General features: G+C 39.3%; 1 protein-coding gene across 1 annotated transcript in view; it reads right to left on the bottom strand.

Moving 5' to 3' along the window:
- Nucleotides 1-400: 400 nt before the first annotated feature.
- Nucleotides 401-27,377, bottom strand: part of LOC115789214 (5-hydroxytryptamine receptor 4) — a 113,935-nt gene continuing 86,958 nt past the window's right edge. Inside the window, exon 9 of the mRNA XM_030742518.1 lies at nucleotides 401-953. Coding sequence (XP_030598378.1) covers nucleotides 860-953 — 94 coding nt within the window. The 3' untranslated portion in view covers nucleotides 401-859. The remainder of the gene's footprint in view (nucleotides 954-27,377) is intronic.

The following is a 27,377-nucleotide window of genomic DNA, read 5'->3' as shown; positions in this document are numbered from 1 at the left end:
GAGCTGGTGTGATGCTGCTGCCTGTCCTGGAAGGAATCAACTGAATTTCTAATTCCATAGCTTCAGTCTTTGGTGTTTTTGTTCACAGCTGTTTCTAAGCAGGATTAGAAATGAAAAACAGGAATAAAAACTCTTTTTTTTTTTTTTCTTTTTTTTTTACATTGTATGGCAGATTCATAGTATCACCTTGGTTGATGGCAGTTGATGCTAGTAAAAGGTGAAAAAATAATCCAAAACGAAACAAATATGAAATGCAGTACAATATAAGAAACTGTGTTCTACTATGAACAGACATTTGTATGGCCAGCAGGCAGGTAGCTCTGTTATAGCTTGTTTTAAATTAGACTAATGAGTCTCACATTCTGTTAACATAGTTTGGCTTGTAGTTCACTGATCCTGTGAGCCAGACATTGGACTAGTAAGACTAGTTCTTTGGATTTTAGAATAAGAGCATGCATGCCTGGAAATGTATCAGCGGCATTTACACAGTCCATTGATCCAGCTATTCAATAACCAACAGGTCAGTTCTGATGCTTCTTTTTTTCATATAAAATGAGTCATATGTGATCTTCTGCACTTGGCTAATGAACACCTTTAGAGTTCCTTGGGTACCATCAGAAGGTGCATGATTAATCAGACAATGATGATGCATTATCATAGCCTGAATATCCAGATGGGACAGCATCACTAAGCGCTTTGAGGCGACTGTTTGTTGGGATTTGGCCCTTGTTGGGATTTTATATAAATAAAATTGGATTGAACTGAATCACTGCCACAGAGGCCAGGATGTCCACCTCAGAGGTTTCCCCCTTTCACATCAGATAACAAGGTCACATTTCTGCTTTTGAAATAGTCATCCTCATAGAGGTCCAAGAGAGTCCTGGGACTCCTGCTCATTGGCCAGAATTGTTCGTCCGTTGTCGCTGTAGCTCCGGTTTGGCAGGAAGGACAATCTGAGAATCAGAGAGGAGAAGACAGAGACATCTTTAGTAAAATTTAGTTAAGCCTTAAGTCAGACAAGCTTAAGCTGTGATGTAACAAAGTTATCTGTATGTTTCATATCTTCAGCGAAATGAGCAGAAAGAGAAAACTGACAGATTAAATAAGGTCTTTTGAAAGCCCTATTTTTTTTCATTTTTAACATGAAGAACATTGAATATGAATTCCTTTTAATGATTTTGTTCACTTCAGCAAAGGACAAAGGGAAGTGCCCAAACCTGGAGTACATACAGTCATCTCGTCCTTACCAGTTTTTGAAATTAGGAGATAAGGAAAATACAACCTCAGATCAACAGCAGCACATGACATTTACACCGTATCACTGTTTATTTAACAAAACTTAAGCCAAAATGCAGAACCAGTGTGTGAAAAACTAACTACACCCTAACTGCTTCCACAGAAATTAAGAGAATAATCATCATGAATGTAACCACCTCTATAAAAACAGAACTTTTAGCAGTTTGCTGGTTTGGAGAATTCAGGTGTGTATTAACACAATGCCAAGGAGGAACAACATTAGCAGTGATCAATGAGAAGCAATTGGTGTCCATCAGTCTGGGAAGGGTTATAAGGCTATTTCCAATCATTCTACAGTGAGAAACCTTATTCACAGGTGGAAAACCTTCAAGACAGCTGCCAATCTTCCCAGGAGTGAACATCCCAGCAAATTCACCTCAAGGTCTGACCGTGCAACACTCAAAGAAACCCAAGAGCCAACCTGAGAGCTACAGCTCAGAGTCCACAGGCCTCAGTTAGCACGTTAAATGTCAAATTTCATGACAGTACAATCAGAAAAAGACTGAGTATAGTTTGAAGGGTTGCCAGAAGAAAGTTTCTTCTTTGAAGCTTTAAAAATCTAATCACTTTTCGACAGATGCCCTTTGGACAGACAAAACCAAAATGGAGATGTTTGGCTAAACCGCAACCGCATCAGCCAAACACAGCTTATCAGCACAAATATCTTACACTAGTTCTAAGCAAGGTGGTGGAGGGGTGCCATAGGATCTGGGCACCTTGTCAATCACAAACTTCTTTGTATACCACAGTATTCAAGGGCCAAATGGGAGGCCATCTGTCTAACAGCTAAAGCTTGGGAACTAAGTTGAACCATGCAGCAGAACAATGATCTCAAGCACATCAGCAAATCTACAACAGAAAGTCCAGACTGAAATGCTGGGGCAGGACCTTAAAAGAGCTGTGCATAAACAGATGTCCACAAACTGCAATAAACTGGAGCAATGCTGTAAAGAAGAGCAGGCCAAAATTCCTCCACAATGTGAGTCATACAGAAGATGATTCCTCCAAGTTATTGCTTATAACTTACTGAATCATGGGGTGGACTTCATTTTTCACACTGTTTCTCCATTTTGGCTTAGTTTTTGTTAAATAAATAATGACACAATGTAACATTTCATGTTGTTGTGCATCTAAGGTTGTATTATAATAGTTTCAGAAACTGGCGGTGACAAGATGTTTTTGTTTTTAAGGTCCTGATACATGAAACCTTAGAAGTGAAAGATGGTGTATTTTCTTTTTCACATGACTGTAAATGTGCTACTGTTTCTAACTGGCAACGCCACTTATGTCAGATAACAACACAATATTAAACAATAAAAGACTGTTTAAAAAATTGGGTGCATTAACCAGTCAAATCAAGAGCAAGTGGGATTTTTAAGTTTCATATGTGGAGGACAAGTTAAGGTCAAGACAAACACAAATGTATCAAAGCTCTGCCGGCAGAAACAACCAGAGAGGAGCTTTTGTGGCAGAGTGGGAATAGAAGAGGAAGAAGGCATGGGAAATCAGAAAAAAGGGGAACTGCTGTCAAAGCAAGGCACAAAGTTCCCTGTAAAGAGGGAAGAAAAGGGGATGGGAAAAAGAGGGCAAACAGAGAAAATACTTCAAAATGGAAAAGGGAGAACTGTAACATTTGTTTTTGCAGGGACCGTTTATTTACAAATCAAAATTTAAAAAAAAAAAAAAATGCTTCACATAACACAAGTGAAGATATTTTGTGATTTAGTGTGTTTGCATGGCTCCACTGCTGTGTCTGCAACCCAGTGAAGCGAGCCGAAGAAAACAACAGCAAAATTTATGTTTGTTTTCCAAGTACATCAGGAAGCTCTGGTAGCTTTACAGCTGGCACACTTTTATTGCTTACAAGTAATGCTGAAATATAGATATGCCAGCCTTTTTACTATAGATATCAACCAACACATTGTACAGATCAATCACAAAGCCAACACTGTCAGGGTGAATATTCCCTACAGCCTAAAGAAATCTACTTAAAGAGCAGCTTCAAGTCCTTTTTGGCATTTAATGATTGAACTTCTCATCTTCCTAAATGTTTCTAACTGAAAGTTGATGCAAAAGCACTAAAAATCCACACACGGCAACTTTAAAACAACTCAACTTACTTTTCATTAACAAATCTACACCGGTCCTTATTTATCAGCTAAATTTAAGGTTATTTTTATGTTTCAATTTTAACCAACCATGTGTTAAATGCAAACCTGTGGTTATTGTGCATATATAGCGTGGGTGTTCACGCATAAATAAAATGAAATTATATTCTCATCCTGCTTCTTAAAGTAACTGAAAAACACTAAACCAAACAGAATGGACTGCATGAAAAGTTGCAGTTTTTTAAGAAAATCCATTTAAGATGGAGAGGATATCAAGACCTCTTAAACCGTTGGCCGTTGCAAATGATAAAAATTAAATTAATTCAGTCAAAGGAACGGTCAAACTTCTTTAAAAAGACACAAAGTGAAATAAATGGATTTTTAAAGCATCAGAAACCAGTTTGCCTAAGTTTAGATTTGATCTGATTTCCTGGTTTTTATCTCTGAACTCAGCTAATGATATTAACTAATGTCTCTGCAGCTCAGAGAGAAAATTTCTAATTGTGGACACGTGCAAACTGAGTCCTTCCAGAGGTCAGTGATGATCCAAGCCTTTCACATAAGTCATGATAGTGAGTCTGCAGTATGAATCAAAGGGTGTTGTGGCAGACAGCCTGTAACAGCAGGGTGCTGATACAAGATACCTCCATACCCAAACAGAGAGCGTATTGGACTGGTTTTTTTTTTTTTTTTCTTTGCTTCTAGTTCAGGCAGTGGACCTGAGCTGCGCTGCATCTTAGACACACAGGCCACTTTTTTCCACAGCTCATTAATCTAACTATCTAATCAGCCAATCACATGGTAGCATATCAGTGGATTTAAGCATGTTGACATGGTCAAGAAAACCTGCTCAAGTTCAGCCAGAGCAACAGAACGGTGAAGGAAGGTGACTTAAGTTGCTTAAATGTGGAATCATTGTTGGTGCCAGATGGCCTGATAATTTCAGAAAATGCTGATCTAGTGGGATTTTCCTGCACAACCAACTCTAATCTGCCGACTCTCAGTTTCCACTGCAACATTCAGATGGTGGGGGCAGAATTTGCCATGAATAACATGAACGCATGGATCCCTGCATCAGCAGTTCAGGCTGTTGGTGGTCTAATGGTGTGGGGGACATTTTCTTGGCACACTTTGGGCCACCTCAGTACCAACTCAGCATCATTTAAACTCCACAGCCTACCTGAGTATTGTTGCTGGCCATGTCTATCCTTTTATGACCACAATATACCCATCTTCTGATGGCTGCTTCCATCCGGTCACAAAGCTCAGATCATCTCTGAATATCATCTTCTTGAATTTGACAATGAATTCACTGTACTCAATTGTTCATCGTCAGTTCTCAGACAGAACTTGAGTTTTGAGACAGTGATGTTTTTTACAGACTAAAATATTGTGTTTAAAAAACCCAATTTCTAGCGAAATCTGAAACATGGAGCTAAAATATCTATATATCATTTGCTTGAAGTTAAAGAGTAAATTAACGTTTCTATTCAATCAAAGTACAAGTCACAAACCCAAAAGCATCCGTTTGAAGCTGCAAAACATCAAATTTTTCCTGTTGAGTGAAGACTGGTGACCGACCACAGAGGATCAACAGGATTAGTTCCTTCTTATCAGATCATTCGCCACAATGACCGCACACACAGACAAGCATACAGAGTCCCATGTGGAGGCATGCCCTGGGTGAGGAGGCGATGGGAAAAAGACAAACAGAAATGTTCTGTAGCTTCTGCTCCTCTTTTTTTTGGTGTGTTTTCGGTACAGCAAGTTTGTTGACTGTTCAAACACAGCTCTATCTCTGTCCGTCTGTCCATCTGTCACACAGTTGTGGATGAGATGCCTATCAGTCAGCAGCCAGCAGAGGGATCAGTGGGAGTATCTGGCAAAACCACGCTCAAACACTGAGGATGAGACTCAGGGAAATGGGCACGCAAATAAACACAGACTGACAGTGTGTGTGGCAAAAAACAAACTTAACCATGTCCCCAAAGATTACACTTATAAACAACTCATTTACACTGGCTAATATGTATATGAGGAAAGGTTACTGCAGCAACATCTTGCTTGTAAAAGTCTTAAAGGGAGGAACTGTTTAGCGCCAAAAAGACACCAAAGATCAGGAGCAGCGGTAAAGTCACAATTTAGAATACAAAAACCTTTGGAGAAGAACAGGAAAAATCATGATCCCAATTTTTCTCAAATGAAATCTTTTTTGCTTTCAAATAAAAATGAAACAGTCTGTTAGGACTGAGTTGCCAGGAGACAATCTTGTTGGGGAAATAAAGGAAAGATGTGGAGTGTGAAGTTTTTCAGATTAACATAAATTTTCAGTTCTCGTCAGGCTAGAAAACTGGCATCTGCTTATATATTGAAAATAGAATATGCAGGGAGGTAATGAATGGTCTGAATCAAGCATAAAACTATATTATTTAATGTCTAACAAAATAATTTAAATTTTAAATACTGACAGTGCCTTAAAGATAGATCTTTAAGGCAAGGATTTTTTTTTTTCAAATCTAAGGCATGTAAATATTAGAGAAAAATACATTTTGATTAATAAAAGCATCACATTTTCTAATACTTCACAAACCTAATAACACAAACACTGTTTTAAGGGTCAAGCACAAGTGCATAAACGTATATAAACCCATATATGCAGTCCTGTGAACAAGTACGTAAAATTCATGATTCGATAGCTTGTAGAGGTGTCACTCTTGGATTTTTCTCTGAGCGCTGCACAGTCTGACCTTGGGCTGAATTTGCTGGGACACCCACTCCTGGATTTTGGCATTGTGTTAACACACACCTGAATTCTCCAGACCAGCAAACTGACCAAACTTCTGCTTTTACAGAGGTGCTCACACATGCTGGTAATCTAGTGTATTTGATTAGCAGTTCCTGGCTGCTATTACCCTCGTAATTCCTGTGGAGGCAGCAAAGGTGTACTTTTTTTTTTTTTTTTAATGGGAAAACTTCACATTGACATGACTGCATGTCAGTGTCCTGGTTTTTTGCAGTTGGGTTATTTTATTACTGACTGGGTTCTTTAAAAGGAACATTAATAGACATGAGTAAAAATAGGTCAGGAGATGAACAAAACTGGACAATATTGTAAACATTATTTCATTTTTTTTCTTTTTTTTTACATCAAAAAAGATGTTCCTGGCACAAATGGCTGTCCCTACTGCCTTTGAGGAATTTTAGATATTTATTAAGTTTATTTTAATTTAATGGATTTTCTTAACCCCCCCCCCCCCCCCCCCCCCCCCCCCGATAGCTCTTCCTCCAGTCAAAATAAAACCTGCTAATCCTAGTGCTCTGAAGCTGAATGTGAAAACTACATACTTCATGCACTGTCTAATTGGGGATGAAGATAAAACCCTATTAATGCCACAATAAACAAACCCATGCTTAGGTTTGGAACTGTATATAAACTCTTTCCTCGATTCCTTTGGATTCAGCTTCATTCTGTAGCTAAAGACTGATTCACATTTGAATTGACATGTACAGCTTCACCAAAGCGCTGCTGATAGAGCAAAGACGTTGTTTATACATCTTATCACTACAAAGAAAAGCTCGCTTGCTGGACTTACATATATGGCATTGTTCATGAGCAAAACATGAACACGTTATCTGTTATTACACATTTCTGACTGCAGTCAGTCTGATACTGACAGTCGGTACAGTATCAGATGATGTGTAGCACTTTAACACATTCACTACACACAGTCATCCGCCCATTAAAGGTCCATAGACATTGAGCAGTCACGTGAACAAGTCTCTGGCGGTAAATGTCATAGTAAGATAGATTTTAACCTTCCTTTTAACATCCCTCCCCTCCTACATTAAAGCAGACCTAGTATGCTGTGTTTTTTTTTTTTTCTTTAATTTTCTGTCATATCTATGAATAATAATTTCCCCTTCTTCCCCTTTGGGGGGTGGCGGTGGGAGATGGGGTATCTGCATGTGTTCCTCAAGCTCGGGTCTTCTACCAGAGGTCTGGGAGTTTGAGGGTTCTGCTGGATCTGCTGGAGCCACTCTTCTAATTTGGGGGTCAGAGCTCCTAAAGTTCCTGTTACCCCTGAGACCATTTTGGACTTTAGCTTGAACAGCTGCATCAGTTGTTCCTTCAGCCCCTGGTACTTCTTGATTTTCTCATGCTCCTTCTTTTTGGTGTGGCTGTTGGCTGATATTGCCACATCTAATTTTTTTGTGCTTCCATGTTGTAGGCAGGTAATAATTTTATTTATTTAAAAAAAAAAAAAGGTCTTGAGCAATAGTTCTCCGGGCTTTCCGAAGATTTTTCTGGACAGAAATGCCCTGTCAAATTTTACTAATTTGTCTCAAGGGAAGCTTTCTATTTCTATTCTGACAGCAGCTAATGAAGCTTAACTAAACAACAGGGGAAATATGAACAAGGATGATATATGTATGATATTTTAAACTCTGGAGGAGTTTCACAACTTGAATCCCTGCTTTTGGCAGTATTTGCAGATTGCATTTTACTGTATATAGTTGGCAGAGTCTGCTGTGGGTGTGCTGGGAATGCACTAAAAATGATACTTTCAGTCTGAGAACAGCCTCACATTCGCTCTTCATTCTCCTGCAGCTGTATCAGAGTTTCATACATGCGGTGGAATTATTATTGACTTACTTCTTTAGTCAAACATTGTGACTTTGCTTAATTGTGCTGCAGTACTAAACTGCATTTGATGGTACCGTAGTGACTACCAGGAACTAAATCTTTAGGGTTATAACTTTAAAATAAAGTAAGAGATATGGCATTGCTTTAAATTAGATGTCAGAAAGGGTTCACCTGCTGACATTTTTGCAAACTCTTCAAATTAAAAGAAATTACTTCTAAATTAATAAATTTTTTGCTATAACAATTATGGAAAATGATATTCTTGAGCTGCACTGCATTTGATTCTATTAAAAACTTTATTAAAAATCTATTTCATTGGAAACATTTCTGAGCTACAGAGTAGCAGCTCTCAGTCAGAAGGTTGAAAACAGTCAAATGCAGAGCATTTCATAACTGCATCTGGCATGTATATGCCGCCAGCTTTGATTTTATCTGTCAGTTTGATCTGTGGCTCAAATCCAGTCTGACAAATTGAGGCCGTAGATCAAAACATCACTCAAGAAGAAAGGAGGGAACTTGGTCTCCTTGAACAAGTATTTAAAGGGACTGCAGTTCTTTGGGTAAAGAGGAGGTTTAAAGTGTGAGCAGGCAGTTCATATGAGGCGTTGCTTTATTTTCTTCTTCATGCAGCTTTTTGTGTGCGATGGTGATTTCCTCTACTTCTCTGTGGCGCTAACAGTTTATTGTGCTGCACACATTTGTTGTGCTGCACACATTTGTTCCATTTTTCTTTTGTAAATTTACTCTGGTGCCTAATGCTGAAAAAAAAAAACTTTAAAAACCTACTTTCAGTTTCATGAAAACTTTCTGAGTCTTTAAAGACCCAAAATAGTTTTTGTCCAGTTCCAGATAGGAGTATGTATTTAAATCTTTAAAGGGGCAGTTTACACTGAAAGCAAAGAGTGAGTTGCCATGTTTTGGAAATACCTGTTTTAAAAATATCTACCTTTTAAAATGCTGTTACCTAGAAAACTACTCGAGTTAGGTCCTTCAAAAAATTTTAGGGTAAATAATTGTTGCTATGGCTCTATGAATATGGGCTTTATGGAGTGAAGCTTGACTGAAACATTTCAAAGATGTTCCAGTGTAACGCTTCCAGAAGTTGTAGACAGTTTTCTCTAATCTGATGGATAGAGGCCAGATTTCTGAGTGACTGTACACACAGGCTGTCTTCAAGTATTCTGGGACACAGCCAGAGGACACAGAACAGTCAATCATTGAAAGCAATTAAGGGGCAGTGACATCGAAGACTTCACAGAGAAATTTTGGAAGTATCATATCTATGCAGTTTGAGGAGCATTTTGTGGCACTACATGCCACAAAAAAAAAAAGTTCAGGTTCACTTATAGTTCAATTTCATGCCAGGAAATGATTCACATGTACTGTACATATTGTGAGAGCAACTTTATCCAATTAGCAGCCGCCTACAGTGTGCTTTGTGTGTGCATGTTCCAGTAAGTCGCACTACTCATACTCCACGTAGCTTCTCATGTTTCCACTATATTTCCACTTCCTCTCACTCCAGCTTCAGTAATTCCTCATCTCCTTCTGAACCACAAGACAAGATCAGCGTCCTGTACAACAGACTCAGAGTCGCTTGCATGAAAACATCATCTGATCTGTAACGTGACCTTAAAAGAGATCAAGACGAGATAACAGAGAGGTTTGTGTTCCTTTAATTTTGTCCTAATATCTTTTGGGGACATTAAATAATCAAATTTCACTCTGTGTGTGTGAGAGAGAGAGTGCCGATGGAGAAAAAAGACAAGTTTTCCCACAGGAACGCTGAGGAGCAGGTTAGCGCGATGCAGTGGGGATATCAGTCTCAACATTACAAGCGAGTGGCTGACTGGATGGTTGCCCTTTTAAAGGTGTTAATGAGTTGGGCAGATCAGACATAACTTTTAGCATTAACCAAAGCATTCAGATTCACTGTGTTTAGGCCAGAAAACAAAGTCACAACAAACTGATAAATGCTCAGAGATTTTATTTGAAAAAACAAATAAAGAATTCAGTATATTTATTCCTCTGTCCTCTTTTATATTTATACACACATTTCATCATCTATTCTCAAACATAAACACACACAGACAGAACAACAAGTACAGGCTAAGGCACTACTAAGAAAGCGCCAGAAAATTCACTAACTAATTGACTGTTTGAACTGATTACCCAGAATCTGGGCCAGTAAAGCTTTAGTGTTTCCAGATCAACAGACAGATCAGCTGGGAGTCAAAGCATACAGCGACCTAAAATCCAAGCATGACTGAAGGTGAATGCAAATTCTGCTGCTGGTGTCCTCAATCAGTGACTGTTTACGGTTGACTGGATTTGATTTTTTATAATTCAGAAGCACCCGACGTGACCTGAACTGCACCGACACGAGATCCTCTGAACAAAACAAAGACTCAGACACTAAAACTGGAAGCAGAAGTACAACCCTGTGCTATAGGCTATACAGTCATGTGAAAAAGAACATTTTTCATCAGAGAAATTAAATACACCCCATGAAGCAAATACAGAAGTGCAAAAGCTTCATAAAATCAAACCATAAAGCTGAGGCGTTCATAAACCAATGGCTGATGTTACAGTCAAAATAAACTTCATAGGCAAAGAGTGGTACCTCAGTGGATGTGATTTGTTTTTCCTTTAATGCATGAAGTTTAGGATCTACATTTGTTTGGGCCCTGGTAGTAAATACATGAGATATCTTATGGCTAAATCAAGGCCAACCAGATTTAAGAATTTCTTTACAAAAGCCACTAGCAATTCCAAATTGAAAGGCTACACTTTTCTTCCAGTGGCCAGATCAAATGAGAATCAGCTATTAGAAAGGCAGTGTACATACATATACGATTAGAATTTATGCCTAATTAGCTCAGTGTTATAATGTGTGGACCGTCACACTAAAGAGAGAAAAATGACAAGGGCCCTCTGACAGAATGATTTTCTCAAACAACAACAACAAAAAAAAAAACTTCACACAGTTAACTGAAGCCTGTGCCTCTCTGGAAATAAAAATTCATCACAACGTGGAAACATTCAGATTGCAATAAAAAAAGAATAAAAATTAAACTAACAGCCTGAGCGTGCCTTTGAAAACAAACTTTAATAGTAACCAGTAAACCACAAACGGCAGCATCAATCTGTGCTGCTTTTCTAGGACGGAAAATCCTCTGAGTGTTTGCTATGGATGAATATGAGGCCATTCTGACTGAAGACTGAGCTGAGACATCACTCAAGAGAAAATATAATGAGCACGGACTTGATTACAAATGCATAACATGTCATTTTTATTGACTTTATGAAACTGGACGTCGGTAGTTTTGAATTTACAAACTCAGATATGAGCTCCCTTTCCGGTGCAGTACTCTGTGCTATGATATCCTAATTTATCATGGGGATATTTTTAGAACCACTGGTTAAATCTTAATTTATGTGGTTACATAACTCAGTGCAATGAAATCAGTTTAAATATTTAATCTTGTGCTTGAATTTCTTCTTATGTGAACATATATTAATTTTCACCATATCAATCTGCCTCAGTGCTGTCCCAGTGTGTGTGTGCAGGCTCCCTTTATATACCTAGCCCTGACTTTAAGAAAACAAAGGACAAATCCACTCCTTTCTCCAAAACAGAGCTTGTTTTGTTAGAGAAGTATGAAAATGATTTCATCTGACTCAGTTTTGGACCTGATTAGTTCCCACTGATGTTAAATCAACTCACTTCCTGCTCCAAGACGGACTACCTGATAACGAGGTGCTGCTCCTATTTTTGACGTTTGTGTTGCATTTACATTTTTTTAAAGTCATTTTATCTTTTTGTTTTAGTTGGATGAAGTCTTGCCAAACATAACTTAACCTTGTGACTCAGAGCTAATTACTCATGAATACTGCAGTGTGCTTCACATCGTTTTCTGGGACCCATGTTTTCTTTGGGTTTTTTTTTTTTTTTAGATTTGAAAGTGAATTTTTTATATGTTTCAGACACTTTATGTTAGTTTTATTTAAAACCCTCCTCTAGTTTTCAAAGCAACAAAAAAATAAAAGCCTGACTGGCTGGCAAGTGTTGGCGAGTGCTTTGGTTGCTGGAAGAATGCCTCAGTCGCCCATAGTTTGCATGGAAGATGCCAATTTGTCTACAAACATTTGATAACTACTCGCTGAGCAGTAGTGAAACAGGGGAGTGTGATGCAAACCAGAAATGGAGAAGGCTCACCTTCAAAATAAAAGGTGTGCCTTTTTAAATTTGCAGGTTGCAGCAGTAAAGCACAAATTTTACTTTTAAGGGGAACTTTCTACCTTTCTGGTTTGCATTGCAACCACTTGCCAGTGAGTTGGAGAATACACATTTGGGGGTCACCTACTGGTCTCTAAGCTGTGTGACTGAGGCCTTAAAGCATGCGTTCGTTCTAATTGACCGTAGCCCTTTGCTCCCTTGCTCCGTGAGCTCTGTAAACACTTTTCTGAAGAGTATATGATCTTAATTGCTAGTTTCAAGTTAAGTTCCACAAATTCTGAGTCAAAGCCACCTCACTCTCATGACTTATGGTTTCAAAAAGCTAAGATGGCTGGTACTCACAACAGGACTTCACTCACATGCAGTTGTTATGAAGGTGGGGGGGGCAATTGTTTTGGCCATTGAGGCCAAAACATTTTTTCTATGAGCCTGTAAAAATGTTTAATTGTTCTCTGGATGTGGGCATTTTAACATCAGCCTAGTAAAGTTTATACCTGCTGGAGAGAGACTCAAGTGGCCAACTGACTTTATAGCAGATTTATTTTCCATTTTTTTATTATATTAATTTTTTTGTAAGCAATATTAACACAAACAGAACACAGCAGCATCAAAGAAAGAAAATCACTGCAAAACTCTGCAACAGAATTTGTAGTTAAAGGCCAAAAATAAACAAATGCTTTACCTTTCCTGAAGGTCTAACTTGAACTGTGTGTGCATGTCTGAGCAACAATTGTGTCCTAATATTACAATGAGCTTTTCTAGCTGAGAGATTTTGGAAATCTAGTTGATACAGTTATCTGTCTCTGGCCAGAAGACAGAGTTGTTATTATTTAATAAAAAAAAAAAATGGTTAAAATAAAATGGGGGATCTACACAGATCTACACTGAACCCAGAGTTTTATTTGGCAGCACCAGAAATGTTGGAAGAAGCTCTGAGGAAATTGTTCACCTCAGACAAAAGAACGAGCAGCTATGTTTCTGCCAATCAAACCCACAAAACCACGCTGATGGTTCACTGTAACTGGCATGTTAAAACAAGCCTGCACAGATAGACTCTTTTGGCAAAAGCTGGGCTCACACAGGGATTAAGGGGTCCAGTTCAGTGACTTGAATTAGTCGAGGTGAAGTCTAGCAGATAGCTCCCAGCTACAGCTGCCTGTGTGCATCATACACTGTATATAAAGGATGGACGTGGTTTCCAAGAAAAAGAGCCCAAATAGAATTTTTTGGCACAGTCTGTAGTAGTTAAAGGCCGACAATAGCAGAAAAACATCAGCACTGATGGATGATTGCAGCTTTGGAAGCTGCTGCCTTGCTTTAACGCATCAGACTCTTTAAAGGCCCTGCCACCAACTTCTGATGACTGATCTAAATCGGTCCAAGTTTCTCCAAGTCAAGGAGCGGTCAGACTTAATTCTGTCATCTGATTATCTATCAGGAGTCAAATCAATCTGATGACTAACAGGTTAGTAAAAATGAACTGTTTCTCATCTTCTGGCTATTTAATGGGAAACAAAAAAGGGCAAAACTCATTTTAAATTAAAACAACTTGTGTGGTTTATTGAAAAGCTCATCCCAACACACAGAAATGTAGATGCGGAAGAAAAGAGCACGGCCACAGAGTGGAGCAGCTTTGCAGGGAAACAGCAAAGCCCTGAGACTAAACCGAGCTGCGTGGATATGTGTGACTCAGTGAGAAGGAGGCTTTTGCAGAAATACACAGTAAAGCTTCTCTGAATAAACAAAGCAAAAAAAAAAAAAAACTACAGAAGATCAATTACACAGTAAACATGTGCCGATACTGAGGTACTGAAGGAAGTAATGCTGTAATGCTAATCAGATTTGTGAAGTGACCTTGTTCGGCCTCTGCTGCAATCCTGCTACAGTTCATGACTGCGTCACCTTATTTTCAGGTCACTGCCAGCCTGACGTGACGGTCACATTCAAGACATTAACAAGCTTTAACTAAAATAAAATCAAAGTTCCCCCATGGGTTATATTTGTATACAGTGATTTTTAGACATTTTACAGCTAGCTAGGGAAAACCAGGTGTGCTGCATATCAACATTCGCAAAATCTCTATGCAGAGAGCTATGCGGGTATTCTTCTTCTTAGGTACACACCCAATTTTAGAGGCTCAGAAATAAGTGGACAAACTAGCATGATTTTAAATATAAAGACTGTTTTTATTTTAAATACAAGGATAGTTTTTTTGGAGGAAAAATGTCTAGAACCCATGGACATCACCAAATCCTGCTTCCTCCCTTGAGATGCTCTCCCAGACCTTTACTGCAGCCACTTTCAATTCCTGCCTGTTTATGGGTGTTTCTGCTTTCAGGTTTGTCTTAAGTAATTAAGAAGCATGATTTATTGGGTTAAGATCAAGTGACTGTTTTGTTTATTTGCCCTGAGAAACTCTTGAGTTGCTTTGCGTCATTATCCATTTGCACTCTGAAGCTCTGTGTAATCAGTTTTGCAGCATTTGGCTGAATCTGAGCAGAGTATAGCGCTGCACACTTCAACGTTTTTAAGATGTTTTTTGGCAGAGTCTAATCTGGCCTTCCTCATCTGGAGTACAACCAGCAGTTTGACCCTTGTTGCAAACCCGCTTCATTTACTACTACTACTACTACTACTATGAACTTTATTTGTCTCATATATATATGCAGTGAAATTCAGTCTCTGCATTTAAACCATCATACATGCAGTATGTAGCACACACAAACATGTGGAGCAGAGGGCAGCTAGAAAGTGCCCGGGGAGCAACCTTAGGGGGTGGGGGGGACTAGTTTCTAGAACAAGGGCAGCAAAGTCATATTGTTGGACATGTAGTGAGAGGCCTAGCTGACATCAGAACAAATAGTTTCCTAGAAAACAATTTAACTTAACTGAGCTGAATTACATCTTCACTGCTCTGCAGACAGTCTAAAGTAAAAACACATGATCAGAGCAATGGAAACATGAAATGAGCAAAAAAAAAAAAAATCCTTGAATGTCTGAACCTCAACTCCAAATTTAATTTCAGCTCTGTGCAGAGCACACGCTCGCCGCCTGAGTTGATGCCAGATTTAAACTGAGCCTTCCCATTGTCTGTATCAGACACGAGTCCATTATTTTTCACTCTTTTGGGCAGACTGAGAAATGTAAAGTATGTGATTCACCTGAAGCGAAAACAAGCTCAGCAGTTAGAGACTGACCAGAGACTTCTGGCAGCAACACTGAGACACAAATGTACTGATATAAAACTGAACACGGACAGAGGAAGGAAAAAGCAACTGAACATTTTACAATTTATTTTTTTTTGCATTATTCTTATCATAAAATGTTACAATTATAGACTTTGTGTTTAAGCTAATGACACATCTTTTGTGTAACTACTGCAAACACACATCATGCTGGTGATGCCAGAACTTGGAGCTCTGTTGACAGGAGTAACCTTGAACAAGCATTTCCTGTTTCGGATCAGGACACCAGTATTTCTTATATCAGTTATACCCTGGATAATATCCTGCTGGGATAATAAGCTGGCCAAAGGAGGAGATAGAAGCCACTGACATCAAGACACGAACGCTCCTTACCATGCATGGAGGGTTTCACCCCAAATCCAGCACCCTGAGTCTTGAGGTCAAAATGGACTTCCAGATACAGATGGACAAACTGATGATAGCTAATGAACCAGACATAGTATTGGTGGACAAGCAGAGGAAGCAGGCCGTTGTAGCGGTACCAAATGACAGTAACATTAAGAAGAAGGAACACAAGAAGATCAAGAAATACTCATGGCAAAATGCTAGAGAGGATGTGGAAGGTGGAGGTAACAGTGGTCCCCGTGGTAATCAGAACACTTGGGGCAGTGACCCCCAAACTGGGAGAGTGGCTCCAGCAGATTCCAGGAACAACATCTGAGATCTCTGTCCAGATGAGCGCAGTCCTAGGAACAGCTAAGATACTGCGCAGGACCATCATGCTCCCAGGCCTCTGGTAGAGGACCCGAGCTTGGAGGACAAAAGATCGCTCATGGGGCAAATGGGAAATTCTTGCACATCCTTTTGCCTGTTGATTTTCTGACTCTTCATAACTAATGTAATACTAATTCTTTACTTGTCTAAACAAAAAGCTACAAATTGAAATATCTGAGCTCTTAATTCTATATTTACCAGAACACTGATAAGTGTCTAACTATAGCTGTCATAAGGATAATGCAACATGAGCTACTATAAAACTTGTTCAGCTCTTGTTTAGGAGACTGACTAAATACAAGGAGCTGAAGGCAGTGAAAGGTTTTCAATGTCCTAAATTGTATTTAAAGGAAGCAAATAAAAGCAAACCATGCCTTTTGTCACACTCAGAAAATAGACTGCTTAAATGAGATTTCAAAGAGCTGATTAGCCTATGTGGGTCCATTTTATAGTACTGTCCAATTTGTCACACTTACAGCACACAAAAGCAGAGGCAGAGATGGATAGTGGGTCTAAGGGCTAAATGAGTGTCTTTAAGAGTCACAGATGAGTTCAGAAAGTCTAGACTGAGCTGACAGTGACTGACGCACCTCACTCAAAGTGAAACATGAAGTTTCTTTATACAGTACCAGTCAAAGGTTTGACAATATGGGTGAGTGTGTCCAAACTTTTGACTGGTACTGTATTAGTTACTGGTCAATTATTTTTGATACAGCCAGTTTGTTTTACTTCCCCACTGTCTTCCTTTTCTAGCAAAAAACATTATCATGAACCGCAAAAGTAGTGCACTGCATGTAATTTCTTTAACTTTTTACTCCTTCTTCAGTCTCAATTTGAGTTTTTTTTTCTTTAGATAAATACAGAAGTCAAGGAAAATAGAAAAAGATGTCAGGTAGTAGGCTAGGCCTGGAGAATAGAAGAAAGGTGATTATAGAAAAACAGTCCAACATTTCACATTATGTTTAACGACGCAAAGGAACAATAGAAAAGAAAGAAATCTGAGTAAGGAACAGAGAGTGCGACCAGTGAGATGCAGAGAGGAGCTGCTGGAGGATCTGAGGTTTCAATCAAACAATAATAAATCATACAAGTCCCATAATAAATCACAGCCTGGAGTATTTACACTCTCCTGCCTTGCCTGTCTAAACTAAGTGTCTGTGGTTAGTCAAAACATGCTCATTTTCACCAGTGACCTTCTTCTCATCCTTACAGTTACGCACCTACAGAAAGTGTTTTATATCTAAGGACAAAGAGCTAGGGATTACAGGGACAACCAGTAATTTTTTTCACTTTCATGATCACATTTTGACTTTGATAATGCTTACCATGCTCTATGGTCTTCTAATGATATGAAGGACAAACCATCTGAGAGTGGACAAGAGATTATTCATGACTACATTGAATTTCATGCAGCCCTAGAGGATGAAATCATCCATTGCCCACAAGATGGAAGATATTTAACATATTTTAACATATTTCCAGCAATGTTTAAACCCAGAAAAAAGCTATAATTTTATTTAAAGTAATAATATTTTAAGTAGAAGTAAAAATATTTTAAAATTCTTCAGCCAGGAAGGGGTGCAGAATGTTGCAGACATCCATGCAGAATGCAACAAGTTACAGATGAATGTCAGCATATATAAAAGAATACAAAGCAGCACAAAACAGTATATTTTAATCCTGCTCACCATATATCTCTCTGCAACCAGTCTCATCTAGCAACAGAAAGCAACCTCTTCCAACCACTCACCAACCAGTCTGGGAATACACATTCTTCCCTAACGATTACTGATAGCCTTCCAGGCAATAAAAGCTGGCCTAGTTGAACTGCTCTTACACTCAACCTTGCATCAACCCATTTGTGATGTTGTGATGCGGACTCCCTTGTCACCTACTTTGAGCCAATTCGCGACACTAGCAACCAGTGGTTGCCAGGTGGCCGCCTATCAGCCTCTTGGTCTGTGTGTCCAGGACTTAAATGCATCCTTGTGTCAGCCTTTCCCTGCCTGAGAGTGCTTCCAAATGCTACATGTGAGAGTTTACAACACAGCTTCTTTTTGATTACATTTTTCTTTCTGCCTTCAAGTCCAACCAGAGCCAGTAATGATGACATCTCTAAGACATACTCACTGTGGGTGACTTGACACAAGCCCCACAAGTGATGATATACATCTGTTTTGACAGGCTGAGAGGTACTTCTCTTGACCGCAAAATATACCCTGTGTAGGGAAAAAAAACAAAAAACTATTATGCCCCAACAATTATTTTCATTGGGTCCTGGTTTCATTATTGTACAATTTCTATATTGCATATTGCATTCATTCCTCATTTGTCCTCTTTCTGAATCCTTGGGAATAGACTTAATTTCCCAGTATGGAACTGAAAGTTTCATCTTATCTCAACATAAGAGAGTCATACATCAATAGAGCATGCTAGTGTGGCTTTGACCCAAAGAGTGATCTAGCTTTCCTCCCAGATGAATTCCATTCCAGAGAGATTTCAAATTCTGCTGTTTTCTAATGGCTAAACAGAAGTGCTTTGCTATAGCAGATCAGCCTGCTTAGACTCAACAACAATCACACAGCTGATAACATTGACTGCTACTTACCGGAATTAACAGAATTCAACAGTACATCATCACTACATCACACTAAAACTGATTATTTGTTACGGGAATGGTTTGACATTCTGTGTTGTTGGTTATTTTTCTCACCAGACATTCAACACTTAGGGGAACAAGAATCTGGCTTCCCCAAAATATAAAACTATACAGTACTTCATTATGCACACTTTTTTTTCCTTCTTCTTCTTCTTCTCTTCCAGTAAAATATCTACAGATAATGTGCAGCCTGGAGCGTGGCTTGAGCACATTAAAAGTGTGCATCATCATCTTGCACCTTTCACTCCTGTTTAACTCTCTTGCTTTTATTTTTTAAGCTCAAGCTCACACATCCAGCCCACACTGTTTTAAGTACTGATGACAGCTGCTCTGAGGGAGGTAAAGATGACAGAGCTGAGCGAATGACAGAAGATCGGCGAGAGGTGAGATCCAACTTGAAAAACATATCATTATTCAACAACAAACATGAAGATTTACCAGTCCCAACGTTGAATGAAATCATTGTGTTCATGAGGTTTTTTCTCATACTAAAGTTTCTGTTTTGGAATCTGGTCATTGCCACAGTACTAGGTTTATGATCACCATGTCAAAATGGGTAATCCCATAGGACTATCAATGAATAGTTGTATCAACATAAAATTTAGGCTATTCCACAGAGTTAGTGGTGTAATAGCTAATGTGTTGGCCTACAGATCCGACGATTCTTGGTTAATCTCCTGGCACATTCAATAATGTTTTATGGAGTGGGAAAAGTTGATTAGCTGTACCATGAAGCTATGGGAAAGAGTTGTTGGAACAAGGTTAAGAGTGCGGGCAGGGTGGAGTGGGTGAAGGCAAGTGTCAGGGGTGATTTGTGACAGAAGGACAGTAGCAAGAGTGAAAGGAAAAGTTTACAAGATGGTAGTGAGACCTGCGATGATGTTTGGTTCAGAGACACTGGTACTGACAAGAAGACCGGAGGCAGAGTTGAAGATGTTAAGATTTTCATTGGGAGATTAGAAATGAGCAGATCAGAGGGACAACTCAGGCTGAGCATTTTGGTGAGAAAGTCGAAGAGGCAAGGTTTGAACTCATTTAGACATGTACAGATGAGGGTTAGTGGACATATTGGACAAAGGATGTTGAATATCATCATTTTGACTGTTGAATGTTCTCTGTAATTATCGTGTTTTTACTTTACAATTCAAAGCACCTTGAGATGACTGCTGTGGTTTGGCACTATATAAATTGAACTGAATTGAATATGGAGAAGAAGAACAGAGAAGATTCATGGATGTAGTGATGGAGGATATGCAGAGGGTTGGTGTGACACAAGAGGATGCTATGGACAGAATGAGATGGAGGCAGATGATCCGCTGCGGCGACCCCTAAAGACAAAAGAAAAAGAAGAAAGTGTGGGTTTTGCTAAAAAAAAAAAAATGCTTATCATAAAGCTTTAAATACTAAGAAAAATGAGTTAGCCATGTCAGCAGCCCTTTTAGGCTGTAGGAAAACAGTTTAATGACAGGATGAGGATCAGCGTGTTGGTAGATTAAAGCTAGCAGACAATAAACTGGTTTTGTTCACAAAATAATCAAATATGTTTCTTTTTTTTTTTTTTTTTTAGCACATACACATATTAGTTTATTTTATTACTACTACCACTACTACTACCAATAATAATAATAATAATTTCCTTGACTGAGTTTTTAGAGACCTGACAATTTAAGTTAATTGTTACCTGGTTGCGACAACTGATGTGCAGGACAAATAATTACGCAGCAAATACAAATATAGAAAAACACTTCAATTACAGACAAAAGTATCAGGCAATGTTAATGTTACACCTATAGCCATGAAACTTTCAGCACACAGTTTTTGTGCTGTTGGCTTGGTGGCTCAGATTCAGTGAGCTCTTTAGAACGACCCGTTCTTTTACAAATGTTTGTAAAGGCAGACTGCATGGCTAGGTGCTATGGCAGTGGGACTGTGGCCCAATACTTTTGTCCATATTGTGTATGTATAAAAACACATACTGTATAAAATACTATAAGCACCACACTGGAGCAGGGACACAAGGCATGGCACAACGCAACAGCTTCAACCTGTTTCAGATTTCTAGATCTTTTTTTTTTCTCTATTTTGTCTACTAGTGTGTGAAACCAAAAGTATTGTTATGACTCACAAACAAGTGTTTACTGTCCACTGTTGGAGTTGTGTGTTTCCACAGTGGATGTTTGTTAGGAAAACTGCTCCAAGAATAGTGTAATATGACCTAAGTCTGTGTAGATTCTCAGTCATCCAGGTCATAGTAGTCTCTGGAGCTTGAAAAAGGCGACTGGACTTCTTTTTGTTTCTTGAAGACGTTTCACCTCTCATCCGAAAGGCTTCTTCAGTTCTCAACCAAATGGTGGAGAGACCCAGGTATTTAAACCCCTGTGGGCGTAGTCCCATGGAGGTGGTTATGACCCTCTATTGATCATGTGCGTGAACACATGTGCCCAGGTGTGAAGAGGGCGTGGGTCATATTTAGTCAGTGGTTTCAGTTGAAACCAATTTAGGACTCCGCTCCATTGTTTCCTGTGGCCTATTGAGGTCACTGGAACAAAGGTGTGAATGGGGGTTGAGACGTCTGGGAAGGGAGCTCAGGACAGCACTGTAAGCGGGGGAAAGTTGGTGACGTAATCCACCTCCTCTGTTCAATGATGGTTGTTCACAGTGGACATAGATGGCTTCTTTCACTCCTCTTTCAAACCATCTGTTTTCCCTGTCCAAAATGTGAACATTGGCATCCTCAAAAGAGTGCCCTTTTTCCTTCAGATGCAGATGTACTGCTGAATCTTGTCCTGTCGAGGTGGCTCTTCTATGTTGTGCCATTCGTTTGTGAAGAGGCTGTTTGGTTTCACCAATGTAGAGGTCCGAGCACTCTTCACTGCACTGAACAGCATACACTACATCGCTGATCTTGTGTTTGGCGGGTTTGTCCTTGGGATGAACCAGTTTTTGTCTTAGGGTGTGACTTGGTTTGAAGTATACTGGGATGTCATGCTTGGAGAAACATTTCCAAACACCTCGCCACCATCTTATCACCGCTTGTTGGCATCACACCCCACCACATTGAAAACTCTACAGATTTTACTAACAAGGTCCAGAATCTTGTACTGGATCCAGATGAAACCATGGTGTCCTTTGATGTGGTTTCACTTTTCACTTGCATACCCACAACTGAGGCAGTGGAGACCGTCAGAAGACGACTACAGGAAGACGATTCCCTACTGAACAGAACCAGCTTCACCCCAGATCAGATTTGTGCACTTTTAGATCTCTGCCTTACCACAACATATTTTAAATACAATGATGGATTCTACAGACAGAAGCATGGATGTGCCATGGGCTCCCCAGTGTCTCCCATTGTAGCCAACCTTTACATGGAGGAAGTGGAAAGTAAAGCTCTTGGTTCTTTCAAAGGGATGGCACCTAGCCACTGGTACAGATATGTAGATGACACCTGGGTCAAAATCAAAACCCAAGAAGTAGAAGCCTTCACTCGTCACATTAACTCAGTGGATAAATACATACGTTTTACCAGGGAGGACACCAGAGATAACAAGTTACCATTCCTGGACTGTGCAGTGCTTATCGAGGAAGATGGAAGCCTCAACATTGAAGTTTACCGGAAGCCCACACACACAGACCAGTATCTCCTCTTTGACTCCCACCACCCTCTGGAACACAAACTTGGGGTGATCAGGACCCTACAACACCGTGCGGAAAGTGTTCCCTCTAAGGCAGAAGGGAAGCATAAGGAACACACACACATTAAGAAAGCCCTCAAAACATGCGGTTACCCCGACTGGGCCTTCATCAAATCAGCTAAGATGCACAGGAATGAAGGCCAAACAAACTACAGAGAATAGGAAGGACAAGAAGAAAAACATTGTCATCCCATATGTGTCAGGCTTGTCAGAGAAACTCAGAAGAATTTTCTCCAAGCATGACATCCCAGTATACTTCAAACCAAGTCACACCCTAAGACAAAAACTGGTTCATCCCAAGGACAAACCCGCCAAACACAAGATCAGCGATGTAGTGTATGCTGTTCAGTGCAGTGAAGAGTGCTCGGACCTCTACATTGGTGAAACCAAACAGCCTCTTCACAAACGAATGGCACAACATAGAAGAGCCACCTCGACAGGACAAGATTCAGCAGTACATCTGCATCTGAAGGAAAAAGGGCACTCTTTTGAGGATGCCAATGTTCACATTTTGGACAGGGAAAACAGATGGTTTGAAAGAGGAGTGAAAGAAGCCATCTATGTCCACTGTGAACAACCATCATTGAACAGAGGAGGTGGATTACGTCACCAACTTTCCCCCGCTTACAGTGCTGTCCTGAGCTCCCTTCCCAGACGTCTCAACCCCCATTCACACCTTTGTTCCAGTGACCTCAATAGGCCACAGGAAACAATGGAGCGGAGTCCTAAATTGGTTTCAACTGAAACCACTGACTAAATATGACCCACGCCCTCTTCACACCTGGGCACATGTGTTCACGCACATGATCAATAGAGGGTCATAACCACCTCCATGGGACTACGCCCACAGGGGTTTAAATACCTGGGTCTCTCCACCATTTGGTTGAGAACTGAAGAAGCCTTTCGGATGAGAGGTGAAACGTCTTCAAGAAACAAAAAGAAGTCCAGTCGCCTTTTTCAAGCTCCAGAGACTAATATGACCTAAGTTTCCAAATACAAGCAGTTGTTGTATTGACTTATTCAAAAAAAGTATTTAAAGTATTATTGATAGAAGAAAATACTGGATAAGGCAAAGTCACAATTACCAAAAATCTTAAAAAAAAAAAAACAGTTTCTTTCACAATACTGGTTGAAAATGGCACAAATTGTTCATCTGTGTTCTGTGGTCATGTTTTAAAAGATTACTAGTGAAGAAAGTGAGTAGGAAAAGTAGGAAAATAATATACTGTATACTTGAAAAAACAAAACAAAACACCAATGTAAGACCAATGTTAGAATCTCTGCTTCTGCTTTTTATTGAATCCAAATCCTACAGACCAGCCAGCATTTGCCAAGTGTGCAACCAGACATGGGCAAAGAAATTAAAAAATGGGCAGAGGACACTTGTAACAGAGTTCCCCTAAAGGCCTTCAGCTCATTGAAAAAAAACAAAAAAAAACAAAAGGATTTGACAGGATTCCTTGAGTAAATTCAGCTTCCAGTATCCTGTCGGCTGTAATCTGATTGTCTGAGTCTGTTTTCTGTCGGAGACAGATTTTAAGAGAGGACATCAGATTGGAGTTAACACTGTTTTCCTTTCTGTTTCCTACACACAAAGACAGAATGTCTTGAAAAAAATGCAAGCAAAAATCCATGGAAAACACACATTACAGCTAAAACCACTATGCCTTGAACTGACATATTTACATATTTCATTTTTCTTTTCCACAAACTAGACGCACACAGATGCACGGACGCAGCAAAATAACAGAACTAATTGGCCATTCAAAGGCAGAATGATGCACACGCAGAAGGTTTTTCGACGCATCCAGGTCTCACTGCCTGTGCTTGCATATATTTTGTATGAATTAATTTGTCATGCGTGTGCATGTGTTTGTGTGTGCGAGTGCACACTCACACACACTGTTTCTCTGCAGCGGTGAAGTACTTGTGTTAAAGTTAAACAGACGCAAGCAGGTCTCCTCCTCCATCTTTCTCCCAAACTCGCAGGAGCTGAGAGCACAAACACAGCCATCAACTAAATCAACGCCATAACATCAACAGATGTCCTGGTGTGAAAAAAGCCTTTTGGATTTTTAGTGTTATTATATATTATAGTTACATTAAAGATCCAATCTGTAAAAAAGACAAATTTGGAAGTTTAACCTACCCTTAACTGTCCGCTGTCAACACTATTTAACTACTATGAACCAAGATTTAGCCAGATTTGGCCATGTTAGCAGCTCTTTGAGGCTGTAGTCTGCTTTGTGCTTCATATTAATGTGCATATTAATGCTAACAAGTTTATATTTTCCAAGTTACCATGTTAGATTGGTGCTAGTTTAGCTAAAAACACCTAGATTTGCATGTTAAGCACTGCAACATATAAAATGTACTGTGTATAACTTGTGATCCACGTGGTCCTAAATTCATTCTACAGCTTGACAATGATCCAATACATACAGCACAGCCAGAGTAACAGACAGCGATCTCCAGCAACAGAAAGAAAAAGGGAGTCTTGCAACAGATGGTTTGGTCCCCACAGATGCCCTATTCACTGACTCAGTCTCAGATTATATGAAGAAGACACTGAGAGAAATTCTCCAAGGTGCTTGAAGAAACCTGCCTGCCAAGGATCTTAAAAACTGTGCAAAGTGCAAAATGCTACAGTCCCACTAGGGAAAAGAGTGGTTGAAAATTGCAACACGAACAAAATTATTATTACCTTATGCAAAGAACTTGCAGCCATGTAGCCTTTGAAAGGGTTGCTTCAAAGATTGTGACCCCTGGCAGTCACCTGCCATTCTCAGAGCGACTTTAGCGTGTTAAGGCAGCAATAAAATGGTAATAAGACAGATAAGATTTTTTCTGTTTACCACACTTTGTATGACAAATAGAAACCATTAACAGAAGGCATCCTCCGTTAACTTTTAGTGCCTAAAACTTCTGAAAAGTTCATTATATTTCAATGATTAGCAAGGAAAAAAACCCCAGTGCCTGATCTTCATATTGCTGCTGCTGCTACATTTTGTTATTGCTGTCCATACAGGCTTATCTGTTCATCATTCTCCCCAGCTGCTATTGTGCATGTACTGTATTAAATGGCATGATTAAAAGTTAAGGATGTTTATGTATGCAGAAAAACACGGCACAAGCACAAATGCCAAGTCTGGGTCAAAGTCTGAATGTTCTCTTTCAAAAATACCCTTCACTTTACTGATAAAAGCATATGACAAATCTCATGATCAGCAAACAATGGGTGACTATCAAATTCTTTTTCATAAATCTGAGTCAAGGAAAGTTTTCCTGTTTCTATGCAGTAATTATGTAATGCACACAGTATGTCATAAAATAAAATGTGATAAGATAATAAATACTTTATTTATCCATAAAGTTGGGAAATTCCTGTTTTTACAGCAGCCAAAACATGAAAAACAACTTGGCTCAATAAAATAAATATGATATCACAGTGCAAAATGGCTTGAAAGGTTGAAAATTACAGTAAAGAAGGGATTCAATAAAAGAGAAAATAGAAAAAACTTAATGAATCAAAATGTAAATATGATTCAAAGTATTGTGGTAAAGCTGAAAAAGATGCTAGAGAAATTGTTCAGCTACATATCCAGTAAGTGGTGCAGAGGGTGATCAGGATTGATTAACTGTCCTCAGCCATTCACCACAGCCACAGTCATTTGGATGATATCTGCGTCAGCTGATGGAGGAATCCAAACAGTGTGTTGATTCAAAGCATTAAAAGTTTGCCAGTGTTGCAACAAAACCTACAAAATCTCTTAACAACAATCAAGATGTACAATAAGGCTGTTTGCACACAGTTGACTAGACCTTATCCACATATGTATATTTTACCCAGCCCCAAAGCCAGATCAGCACACTATGCAACATAGTCAAGTACCCTTTTGCAGCAAAGGTAGCAGCATGAAATGACTGCTTAATGATAATGTTAAACTGCTCGGCAGCAGCTCATAATAGGCCAATGCATTACCTTCATCTGGGTGCATGGATATAATACTCCAAATGTGTCTTGGTGCTCAAAGGTTTAGGCGATAAATTTCCTCATGAAGGGCACTGAGGAAATTGTTCAAAGTGGTCAAAATGTCTGTGACAACACAGGGACAATTCCAAGAGTTTTCAAGGAGATGAATCTTTTTATTGTGGTAGTTTTCGGTTGTGCTCTTTGTATAAGCTGGTAGTTAACAAAAAGAAAAAAAAAAACATTTCTTAGCTCATTTTCAAAAATGCACCCTTTTTAACTACTGGTGACAACTATATATTGTCATTTGATCATGATGTTTTGTGTTATTTAAAGAAAAAAAAAATTCTGCATTTTGAGTTATTTCCGACAGCCTTAATATTTGGTGTGTTATATCAAATAGTGCACCAAAAACAGACTATGGAAAACAAACAACAGCCAACTGGAACTCAGATGATATAGTTAGAAAGGTGAAGGTGTACGGTAGGTCTGCCTTCTCTTTGGAGGAAATGACAAATAGTTTCTTGCCCAAGGCCTTGATTTATTTTTGAATCAGTGAAGACAAAAACCGGAAGGCAACGTAGTAGCTCATCCTACGTATGATTCATTACAATCCACAGGTTACTGCTTTAAAAAAGCAGATATGACCTTGACCTTGACCTGGAGCACAGTTTGGGTGAAGTCATATTTGGTGATCATTCACTAAAATCTGACCAATTCTCTAGGAGAAGCAGTGATTCTAGAGAACTGTGGACAATCAACACCTTGCATAAGCATAAGCTCACTGGATTGTCAACTGTTTAAG

Source organism: Archocentrus centrarchus, chromosome 12 (genome assembly GCF_007364275.1).
Source record: "Archocentrus centrarchus isolate MPI-CPG fArcCen1 chromosome 12, fArcCen1, whole genome shotgun sequence".
In the NCBI taxonomy this organism is placed as follows: domain Eukaryota; kingdom Metazoa; phylum Chordata; class Actinopteri; order Cichliformes; family Cichlidae; genus Archocentrus; species Archocentrus centrarchus.
This window is presented reverse-complemented; position numbering and strand designations above follow the sequence as displayed.